At 32.0% G+C, this 11,701-nt stretch overlaps 3 protein-coding genes across 3 annotated transcripts in view; 2 read left to right on the forward strand and 1 right to left on the reverse strand.

Moving 5' to 3' along the window:
• The window catches only part of Adsl (adenylosuccinate lyase), a 45,333-nt gene that overhangs the window by 1,355 nt on the left and 32,277 nt on the right, over positions 1-11,701 (reverse strand). The window contains exon 2 of the mRNA XM_088202917.1: positions 30-325. Coding sequence (XP_088059043.1) covers positions 30-325 — 296 coding nt within the window. The remainder of the gene's footprint in view (positions 1-29; positions 326-11,701) is intronic.
• On the forward strand, positions 586-3,652 carry LOC148227063 (protein snakeskin-like). The gene is made up of 4 exons (XM_088202920.1): positions 586-1,953; positions 2,991-3,187; positions 3,258-3,387; positions 3,457-3,652. The coding sequence occupies exons 1-4, from the start codon at positions 1,903-1,905 to the stop codon at positions 3,550-3,552; spliced, it is 474 nt and encodes a 157-aa protein (XP_088059046.1). The 5' UTR covers positions 586-1,902; the 3' UTR covers positions 3,553-3,652.
• On the forward strand, positions 6,622-8,637 carry LOC148227064 (protein snakeskin-like). The gene is made up of 4 exons (XM_088202487.1): positions 6,622-6,876; positions 6,975-7,171; positions 8,097-8,226; positions 8,293-8,637. Exons 1-4 carry the CDS (start codon positions 6,826-6,828, stop codon positions 8,389-8,391), a joined length of 477 nt encoding a protein of 158 aa, XP_088058613.1. The 5' UTR covers positions 6,622-6,825; the 3' UTR covers positions 8,392-8,637.

Below are 11,701 nucleotides of genomic sequence, written 5' to 3' on the forward strand. Positions count from 1 at the left end.
GGGTAACTTATTTCATTAAAATAACTTACTTGTACTTATCGGCGAATATGGCAAGATGATGAATAACGCTTGACAGTCTGGTAAGGATCATATCGAATCCGTCCCTCATCGTTATTAAGTCTGTATTATCCGTAACATAGCAAGAGGTAGCTCCGAGATGGATGATCGGAGCAGCTAAAGGACACTGAGTGGCCAGGACGTGTACGTGTGCCATGACGTCATGCCTAGTAGCACGTTCCTCTTTTTCAGCAGCTTTAAAGTCAACATTGTGTATATTCTTCTCAAGCTCATCCAACTGTTCTTGTGTTATAGTCAATCCCAGTTCCTGAAATATATATATATATAGTAATAAATTATATTGCAGTATTGCAGGGATAGTAAATACAGCGATACAAAAAAGGTAAAACATTTTAAGAAAAGATGCAATTAAAATACATTATATACATGAATAGTTAAATGCTTTATTATACTAAACATTTAATTATAAATAAACGTGGCATCAAACTTATAACCGTTATATAAAAACATACATATATTTATGTAAATATTACAAGATGCTAAAAGTTATAAGAAATAATATTTTTTTTTGTTAACAACAGCATTAAATCAACAGCATTTAAGCGAATTGTCAGAAACAAGTTTCAAGGACATTGGAACAGCGATATGATGTTACAATTTCCTTTTTGGCGCAATTATATTTAACTGTAAATAAATCTTCCTAAGCGGGCTAAACTGTGTATCATTATTCACAACAACTTCTTGGGTCGCTTCAGGTGGTTGAATGATGCAAAATCAAAAAATAAGGTTTCGTCATTACAGCTGAGAATTTCTACTACCTACATTGCACTTAGCGAACTTGGAATCTTTGCATTATTTTGTCGAATAAAATCTTTCGTCAACATTCAGTCTGTCTATCTTCAAATGAGTATCAGTGAAGATCGAAGAAACTTCAAAGTGTGTTCCAGGAATATTAGTGAAGCATAATCCAAAACATACATTTTAATTTATTTTAAGTGAAAAATAATGGCGGATTAAATCAACATTTCTCATAAAATATTCAATCTTAAATATTTTGTAAATGAGTTCATCAGGGGCGTCATTTCAGTTTTTCCCAGATGAGGGGAGGGGGACAAAAGTTGGCCAGTCAGTGGCCGTTTTTTAATATTCCAATTTTATTAAATGACATGCATTTTTCTGGCCAAAGTCCATGTTCAGAATCCACGTCAAAAGCAAAAAAATTGTGCCGTCGCCGTCGCAGTGGAAACGCTCGGTTATCTAGTGTGCATATTAAGACTGTTTATAATAATTTAACGAGTTAAATTAAGTGAGAATCGAATGAAAGAAGCATAGCTAAACAGAATTTTGACCAATTGGAGAGTGCAGAAAACAATTATCTCTACTCAGAAGTCAAAAAGCGTTCCCAATTCGTTGTTGTTTGTAAATATTGTGAGGGTCAAATTGTTTATCATTAAGTAGACCGCAGTTAGCAAAAGTTTGGCAAACCCTGCACTATAGCACAGTTGCTATAGTGCAGGGATTGCAAACATTTTGGTAACATCGTGTGGTAAATAAGATTCAAAGCATATTAATGACAAACTGGGCGAGGTTTTTAATAAAACCTTCTTATCAAAAAGACGTAAGCGACGTTGGATACTATTATTACTAATAAAATACTTTTCAAGTCGTTGATAACAGCTCTGCTTACTCACAATTGATGATGAAACGTAGATAAGATAAGATAAGCAAAGTGGAGGGAGTAACAGTGGAAGATATGCCCATTTTCACGATTTTTCTACCTGGCACGCGTGGTTTAGTGTGTTTTGAATTAGCACAATTGGTTCGGAAACGGAAACCGAGCCGATTGATCTTTCGCTAGTGCATTTAACAAGAACATAGATCATCATGGTTTCAATACAGACTATAGGATCAGTGATGATCAAATTGCTAAAGCTGGTTAGTGCAAAATTCTTATCTATATATTTTGATTGTTGGGCGTATTACACGTATTACTCATTTTGTACCAAAATTAGGTATGTTAGTGATTTTAACCATAAAAGTATACGTTAAATATAAATCACATGAAAGCTTTGTATGTATGCTTCAATGGCGATAAGAAACTCGTACACCTGTTTTTTTATCACTGACTAAAATATGTGTATGCGCATGATACATTTACGAAAGGTGCACAAACAAAGGTTGCGACATCGCCAAAGACGCACGTGGGCAAACTGATCTAATTATTATTCATGAGCTATGTACTTCCGATGAGCTGATGATATAAGAAGAAAAACATCTTAATTGTGCTATTGTAGAACATTATGCGAATGTCTTAATTAATTAAAATGGACGTCTTCCATTTAATAATCGTTCAATTATGGTTAATAAGCTGATACGTTTAATGAAATAATTTATCATAGAAGAGAGGGGTAATATCGAACAGGTACATACATATTTAATTGCAATTATAAGCATATAATACATTACTTTATTGTTATATTATAAAATATGTATTTTAGAATATCCTTATATAATATTTTAAGTATTATTATCATAATTTCTCCGTTAGATAGAAATATTGATTTTATGGCCAAAAATTAAAAAATAATAATAGATAAATAACAGTACTGATATTGACAATGATATGTTTTAATCAATAAACAAATGGTAAAGTAATGATAAAATTAGTTATAAATATAATATGCGCACAATACCGTGAAATATGTCCATAAATGTATATCTTACGCCATTTGCTATTTCCTGAAAAGTCATTCATCAATGAAGAGTATCGCTCGGTGTTGCCATTAGCGAAAATTAAGCTCAACTAAAATGACGCAACTCTCCTGAATCGACGTTCCAAGCGATAAACAAAAATTAAACGCAGAATTCTCCATCATTGAATTAACCGAATATGTACATAATAAGCTGGAGCGAATTAAGCAGCAGCGAAGAGGTCAATTGGGAAGGTCTCGCTAACAATTTCCAATTTTCAGACGATGAACCTCATCATATTGATCCTGTATCGCACCGGATACTCGGGCCAGTTCTTAGGAATCAGCGGAGACTGGAACCTGAACGAACAGAAGGACCCCGACTCTGAAATATTGGCTTCTGGTGTATTCGTCGGATATTTTATATACACATCAGTCATCGTTATATCCTACTGTTTCGGCGCAAAGGATCACAAAAAGTATATTTTTATTGTTTATTTTTGAGCGATAAATGCTAAGGATAAAATCAATTTATTAATATTTTTATAGACAACTGACTGATATACTGATGAACTTTCTGGGAATTTTCTTATGGATAGCTGTGGGAGGAATGGCTCTGCACTATTGGCATGGATACAAAGGAGAACATCATTATAAACATGCTTATCCGGAACGCCAGGTTATTTTCATTTTATTTTTTAAATTAAATTTAAAAATAAGTTTTTAATTTATATTTTTATTTTCATAGGTTGGTTTGGCTGTAGGATCACTTTGTGTGTTAAGTGGAGCAACATATCTTTTAGATACAGTCTTAGCTTTAGCACATTATACTAAAGATAAATAATGTTTCATATATTTAAGCTGCAGAATGACATTTAAAGCATTTTATGTACAACGTAATAAGTATTTAATGGGTCCCAAAAATTAAATATTTAAGTACTTACTTTTTTTTACTTTATAAAATATTTTATGTTAATTTTTATAAATAAAGAATAATATATTTATAAAAATTGAGATTTTTCATTAAACAACAAGTCAATTTTTCTCTTTAAAATTAGATGGCATAGAAAAAATATATTTCAGGAAGTCCAGACAAAATTCCTGAATATACGTCATCAAACTTATGAATTATTTCTACACATGTGCATAAAAACAACCACTAGAAAGAAATATCAAGAACAATGAACCAGCGGTATGACGTTACAATTTTCTTTTCAGCGCAAATGACGCTTTTAATACAGGATTTATTGTGGCTTATATGAAATGTTCCAAAGGGAAGAATGTTACAGCATTTTACAAAATAATGTTTTAACAGCAATAAATGGCAATAATTAGCTTTTACATTAAAATAAATTATTAAGTTGAAATATTATTTCTTTACTCTCACGGACGAATTAAGCATACGAATAATAATTGTTGTCGACTCACTGTAAAAAGACTTTTAATAACTGTCCAAAAGAAACGGTAAGTATCATATAATACAATGTATCGGAGAACGCAAAAAAATCCTTTCCGGCGCAATACCGCCTCTAAATGGGGATTTATTTTGTCTTATATAAAATGTACATAAGCAAAACATTTAAAATCATTTTAAAAATAAATTAAACTTTTAAAATTAATTAATACTATTGCAGTGAAAATGTTTACAATATGCTATAAGGCCAAAAGAAATTAATTAAGTAGGAATATTATTTTTTTCACGTAAGCAAACCTAAAAATAGTAATTGCAACGTTATTGGAGAACTGTAAAAAGCATTTTAAGAAACGGCAATAGACCGGCGGTATGACGCTAAAATTGATTTTCCAGCGCAATCAAAGTCTTTTAAAACGGGATGCATTATCATTTTAAACTAAGATTAAGTCAAGTTTTACCACTTGGGAGTATTATTGCCGTGTATTAGGTAAAAAAATGTAGCTATTAGTAAAATATATTTTTTCCTCACGTATTAAATATTGAATGGGTTCCCAGAATTAAATAATTTAGTGCTTACATTTTTTTACTTTATAAAATATTTTATGTTAATTTTTATAAATAAATAGTAATATATTACAAAAATTGAGATTTTTCATTAAATATTGTCAATAATATAAATATATTTTTATTGCACAAATATTATTTAAAGTTAGCTAATAAATTTATTTTTTAATCTGAGCTTCCTTAATCTTAAGATTTAGTAAATGGTTTATTATCATGTTGAGTTCATACTAATCATAAAAAGGGTCAGTTCGATTTGCGATAAAGCATTTTAACAGTTAAATGTGTTTCTTCGTTAAAATGAAACACCGTGCTAAACCTCTTAACGGATTAAAGTACGCGCCATAAATTAAAAGGTATTAAATATCCGCCTTTAAAAAAATCTATGGTAGATATAAACTTTTGGGGTGGTGATGATGGCGGGTGGCAATGAGACACAGATTGAGCCGCTGCAGTAATATTTATTTAACGGTTTACGGTGTTTACATGGTTAGAATGGGGCGGACGCGCGACGGCACGCGTCCGAACCCTTACAAGCTTGCCGGAAGAGAGGGAGCCGTCACAACACCGCTATTTCTGCGCCGACCAGTTTTGGCCATAACAAATCTATATTGGCCCCCATACGGCTCCGGCCCTAGCAATTTACAATTGCGAACTATAACCAGGGGGAGGTATGGGGGCCTTGGCGCTGCTGTTGATTAAATGCTGGCGGCGCAAAAGTAGCAAAGTCGTGACGTATGGTGTGGCGGCGCGGCCTCCAGTGACGCGCGGCGTGCTTCGCTCCAAGCCGAGTGGAACACGCGTAGACCCGGGCGGCGCGTAGGGCTCCAGGGGGCGCGAGAAGAACGGGCATGTCCGGGAGCACCTTTCGGGGCCCTGTGGTGCGTCGGTGCAGCTACACAGGGCGCGCGCGTGACGGGCCCCGAACATGCGGTTCGAGCTCGGAGTCGCGGGGGCGTAGCCCTACGGGTGCGTGACGGGTCACGCGTGGTCCACTCGAGCCTGGTCTACGGCAGCACTTCGGTGGCTTCCCGCTGAAGGCGCGTGGCGGCGCCGGGTGCTTCCTGGGTCACGTGGTCGGTGGCGGCGTCTGTCAGTGGCGACGGTGGCTGACGATGGCGGCACATGGTCGGGGGCGCAGGCCCATCGTCTTGGTGGTCCGCCAGCTCGAGTCCGGGTCCAGGGAAGCACCGGCGGGATGGCAGCAAACAGCTCAGCAGCGGCTCGGCTTTTGTACTGCAGCGGCGTCTGTGTCTGCCATTTTGAATCTGACTCCATGTACGTGCTCAGGATCACGTCGCAGGTTACCAGTTTTGGGGTGGTGATGATGGCGGGTGGCAATGAGACACAGATTGAGCCGCTGCAGTAATATTTATTTAACGGTTTACGGTGTTTACATGGTTAGAATGGGGCGGACGCGCGACGGCACGCGTCCGAACCCTTACAAGCTTGCCGGAAGAGAGGGAGCCGTCACAACACCGCTATTTCTGCGCCGACCAGTTTTGGCCATAACAAATCTATATTGGCCCCCATAAAACTATTTTTTTGGGCTAAAATCAGCTCATAATTTTATATATGTATCGAGTACCTTACCTTTGTAGCAAACATAGATTGAAAGGGGTAATTAGCATAAAAATCAAGCTGCGTAGCGATATATTTTTGTGCAGATAAGTATTGATTTGTTGTACGGCATAAACCGATTTGAATATAAATAGTTATTATAAAGCATATTAACATTAAGCAATATAAATATTTATTCAACTTATAAAATATATTTGCTAATAGTTTCATTACACATTGTACTATTAGCAACCGTTGGGCGTTGTCTTTTTTGCTATCTGTTTTCATATAATTTTAGCTATACCTAGATAACAATAATCTTAAAATCGTAACGACCTAAGTGCCGATCGTATTTTTTTCAACATATTAGTCGTTACTCATATTTCTATGATGAAACACCAATCTAATCATTCACCTGCGAGATAAGATAAGATATACACAAGCAGAGTGAGCATTGTGAACGTGCGACAGAGCCATTGTAGCGGAAACTATAGTTTCTGGCTATAGTTTGAGGGTTTTAAGTTTGGTGATCTGTGAATTTTCATATTTTAAGATTGTGAAAATATCTACAAAAACAGCAAGATGTCGGCGATACGAGCTCCCCGAAACATGGTCATCAAAATAATCAAACTGGTGAGTCACAGACAAAAATGACAACTTAAAAAGGCGTGTCATAACTATTTAGGTTATTCGATGCTGTGGATTATTTATTTTGTGTTTAAAATTTGCAGGTTTTAAATGTGATCACATTGATTATGTACAGAACAGGATTCAATGGAAATGTATTAGGCATTGGTGGTACATGGAATTTGAACGAGGAGAGAAACGCAGATGCTGAAATAGTAGCTTCAGGAATCTTTGTTGGATATTTAATCTACAGCATTGTGCAGTTTATTTCTGATTGCTTCAGACCTGCTGAATCGAACAGGTATGTAAATGTGAAAATATATTTTGAATCACAGTTTATTTAAGGCGTGAGATAATTAACTAAAAGTTAAGCGATAGGGTTACTTTTTGATGTTAATCTTTGTTATGTTTTTGTTTATTAAAATATGCTATAGTCGATTAAAAAGAATAATAATTTTTTTAATAATAAATATGTAGCGGTAAAAATAAGAAGCACCGGTTAGTTTCATATTTTAGTCAGCGGCGGTCCGTAAAAATTTGTACTTTGTAGTGGTGGGGCTGCATCAATAAAAGTAGAAAGATTAAAAAAAAAATATATCCTTGATAAAACTTAATATGTACTATATAAAATATTATATTAGACAAAAATAATTGACTAACTAAGTTACATAGATAAAAACATTTTCATTCTATACTGGGAGTAGATAAATTTATTAGCAAACTATATTAATTTTTGCTTAAAATTTAATTTCTGTTTTTATAAAATACAACATTATTATTTATATTAAAATTTAAATGTCTACTTTATATTATAAAATACAACAATATAATAGCAGCCTAGTAATATTTTTAAGATAAAACTTAAAAAAATAAATAAGGAATTATGAAAGATTTTTTCAAATAATAAATAAAATGTATTTACTCTCCGTTGATTTTTCAACGGGTACAATATTAATTAAAAATTTAATAATTATATATTAATATACGCATTCATACAATCATGTAAAAATGTCTGCCAATAAAGTCATAAAATAAATGCATATACCTTTTGAACGGCTTTTGAAACGGGCCGCCGAAAGAATCGACTTAAGAATCATAAAGTAATGCAATTAACGATTAAATCCCCTGAGTAACTCGACCTCATTGCCTTATACATTAATATTATATGAAAAATAAATACGTTTTATTTTTTCTAATAATAAGTAATACTAAATATATGTTTTCAGACAATTGACGGACGTAATCATGACATTCGTAGGAATATTCATGTGGTTCGCTGTTGGAGGAGCTGCGATTCACTACTGGCAAGGGTATCAGAGTGAAGAATTTTTGAGGATCAGATATAAGGAGCGTGATGTAAGTTTATCATAACATAATAAATACGAGTATTTTTATAGTAAAAATAATAATGAATTTTTTTAGGTGGGTTTGGCACTTGGATCGCTGTGCATAATCAATGGAATTGTATACTTTGTAGACACTGCATTTGCTGCAGTTGACTACTACAGAGAAAACGCATAGTTTATTCAAACAAATAAATTATTTCATTAAGTTTTTAATATGAAAACGTCAAGGGATACTTTTTTTTATTTAAGATCTATTTATAAATCTGGTGTATTATGAAAAAGTCAGCTCAAGTTGAACATTTTGTGACTTTTATGTCATCCCCTGACTTCATCATATAAAAAACAACAAAGAGCATTATTATAAAGAATTTTATGTCGACTTTTATATCTATGTATAGTAATAAAATAAAACACAATTCATGACGAGAATTTTTTATAATGATTATTAATTTAATTAATTAATAATAAGTTTAAAAGCAAAGTTAAGAATTGCCTCATTAATCCATCGATGATTTTTGAGTCTTAAAATATTTTGTATTTGTATGATTTTTATATTAAAATAAAATATTTAAATAATATATTATTATGTTAATTAAATTCCTGATATATTGCATCTTAAATTATGTGGCAAATTGAGCATCATTAGTTTAATTCGAGAAAGTGAACCCATTAATTAACCCCAAGTCAAGAGTCAAACATCCAAGAAAATTACTCATTAACTCGTTTTATAGTCGTTGTATTTTTAGATTCTTTAATAATATCAATCCGAAAATAACCAATTCAATTTCGTGTGTTAATTAAATAATATAAAATAATCAACGCTATATCTACTGACTTAGAGCAATGAAGTCGAATTAAAATCTCGGTTCAAATACATAGGTCAATGCGTAAAACGTTAATGTATATCTAGTCTTCAATTGAGATTTATGACCTTGATCGTGAACTTATCAGTGATGATAAAAAAAATATAGGGGCATTTCTGGTATTTATTGTTAGTCAGGATGTCTGAAGAAAGTATTTTATTACTGCATTTTTTAAATTAAGCGCCTTCCTTAAATAAATATGGCTTGATACAAGAAATGTTGATATCATTTTTTTAAATAATCTTAAACTTGTATGTAGCTTTTCTTAAATAAGTCACACAGTATAATCCTGCAAAATATCCTATATTATTATTAAAATATTAAAAATCATTTACAGATTAATTTTAAATGAACATAAAAAGTTAACACTAAATGAAATTCAGCAAGATGGGTAAAATTATTTGGTTGTAATATATACTAAATAATCTCGAATATATTTTATAAAATATTTTTTAACCCTTTGGGATAATTATATAAATATAGATCTACTACATGATAATTTTTTTCTAAAGCATGTACATGTGCCAAATTAACCAAAGCTAATATATAGGATTTCGGCAATAAAATAGTATTAAGCTGCATCAAAATAACAATGAAAATTAGCTTCACAAACTTTTAAGATTTTTACAAACGAAACTAAATATATTTTTAAAGTTATAAATACCAGGCGCATACGGTGAGATGCGGAACGCATGTAACGCACGCCCCTATATCTCTCGCTCACTCCCGTTACTTAGCACTCGAGCGAACGAAAGAGAATGTATCTCATCGTACGCGCCTGATAAATACATTTGTCAATGCAAAGACAGCAAATATCAATAAAAAATAAAATTAAGTGTCCCAAGTTTTAGATAAAATAAGACACATTTGGATATTTAACCAGCAATTCATATTTTTTAACATACATTATTCTTATTTTATTTTTGTTTTACTATCATGACTTGACAGGTTTTCAAAATGATCATTATATAAGCCATAATTATACAATTTAACATTAAAAAAATAGTTAAGGTGTAAGTATGGCATTATTACATGTCAGGATCATCTGTAATTGTTGCGACGACAAAAAATATTGTTGTGTATAATATAGAAAAAATAAATAAAAAGCACGTGATTTTCAAGACTTTTAATATTAGTCTTAAAATCTTACTATAGCGTTATAGAATTTCTTTTTCCGTTACGATTTAAATTACTGATTCATATTTTTTTTCATTTGTTTTAGTAAAATATATTATTTTTGGTATTCAACTGTTTTATTAAATCATTTAATATTTCAACAAATATTTGTAAACATTTTTAAATTATATTAAACTTCATCTTAAAATATGCAAGAAAAATTAATTCAAGCTGAAAAAAATACCATAAAAAATATTTACAAAAATTAATAAGTATAATATGTATAGCATAATCTGTGCTATCAGTGATCGTTAAAGATTGAGGAAAGCTATATATACTACAAAGAAAATATGTTTTTTATTATAAGCTTTAAAATTCTGTTTATTTCGCGTTATTATTTTAAAACTAATTCATTTACTTTTCTATTCTTTTTTTGTAATAAACTAATATAATCAATCATTTTACAATTTAACGCATATTTTATATTATCAAAGCTCATAATTTTTTAAGAATAAAAAACACAAATTATCTATTAAAAATTATATGACATGCCAGGACCATCCGTGATCGTTGCAACGAAATTTCTCGCAAAGACTTGCTAGAAGCTTTTAAAAATTATTTATTTGGTTTTTCTAACAACGAATTGTTTTCGGCGTTATACAAACGATTGAGTATTTAAACGGACATTTATTAAGCTATATAAAAACACCTGAAAACACCTCAAAAGGTCGGTGCCAAATACAAAATAATATGTTGCATATTTCCGATACAGGTACTGAACCATCTAATCCACATTCTATAAAATTGCATAATATACAATCTTATATATTTTCGAACCGTAGTAAATTTCTATTGAAACATAAACAAGCATGAAACATAACACAATCAACAACTACTAAATAAGTTAAGAGACACGAGACTGAAATCAAAGCTTAATCAGTGACATATATTGTATTAATTACCTAAACTATTATTAAAGCTTATAATAAATATGTGTTATGCATGACCTAATTATATTTTATTATATTTATTATTGATTACAATATTCATCCGTGAGATTAGTGAAATCTAGGAAAACATTATCTGTGATGATCTATCGGAATTATAATTATATAATAATGACTGAGTCTGATAGTCACGATAGAAATAAAAAAAAATTATAGAACCATGCGGGAATCGAACCCAGATATTTCAAATATTAGTCACCACCTTAGTTACTCTTAATGCATCATATCTGGCATATATGAATCGGAGCACAATTACACTTAATTCGTTTCCTAAGAAAATTCATACGCATTGGTATTTTATAATTGTAAGGAAGCTAAAAAAAATGTATTATTCTTTGGCTCCAAAAGATGATTAATGGCAAACTCAGGGATTACTCGGAATTACGTGGAAATTATGACTAACCACGCCATGGAGTGCGCTAGTTACGAATCCAACCGAGCGTAAAGGGTCAAAAGACAAAAGGTGTCCGAAAATTGCACCAAAACACCATTCCTCCAT

The sequence above is a fragment of the Plectrocnemia conspersa genome, unplaced genomic scaffold (assembly GCF_051122295.1).
Source record: "Plectrocnemia conspersa isolate PC_06_02 unplaced genomic scaffold, ASM5112229v1 ptg000013l, whole genome shotgun sequence".
Lineage (NCBI taxonomy): Eukaryota > Metazoa > Arthropoda > Insecta > Trichoptera > Polycentropodidae > Plectrocnemia > Plectrocnemia conspersa.

Coding starts and splice junctions, on each gene's coding strand:
- LOC148227064 (XM_088202487.1), top strand. CDS start 6,826: ATGTCGGCGATACGAGCTCCCCGAAACATGGTCATCAAAATAATCAAA. Junction 6,877..6,974: donor TCATCAAAATAATCAAACTG/GTGAGTCACAGA, acceptor TAAAATTTGCAG/GTTTTAAATGTGATCACATT. Junction 8,227..8,292: donor TCAGATATAAGGAGCGTGAT/GTAAGTTTATCA, acceptor GAATTTTTTTAG/GTGGGTTTGGCACTTGGATC.
- LOC148227063 (XM_088202920.1), top strand. CDS start 1,903: ATGGTTTCAATACAGACTATAGGATCAGTGATGATCAAATTGCTAAAG. Junction 1,954..2,990: donor TGATCAAATTGCTAAAGCTG/GTTAGTGCAAAA, acceptor TCCAATTTTCAG/ACGATGAACCTCATCATATT. Junction 3,188..3,257: donor GGCGCAAAGGATCACAAAAA/GTATATTTTTAT, acceptor ATATTTTTATAG/ACAACTGACTGATATACTGA.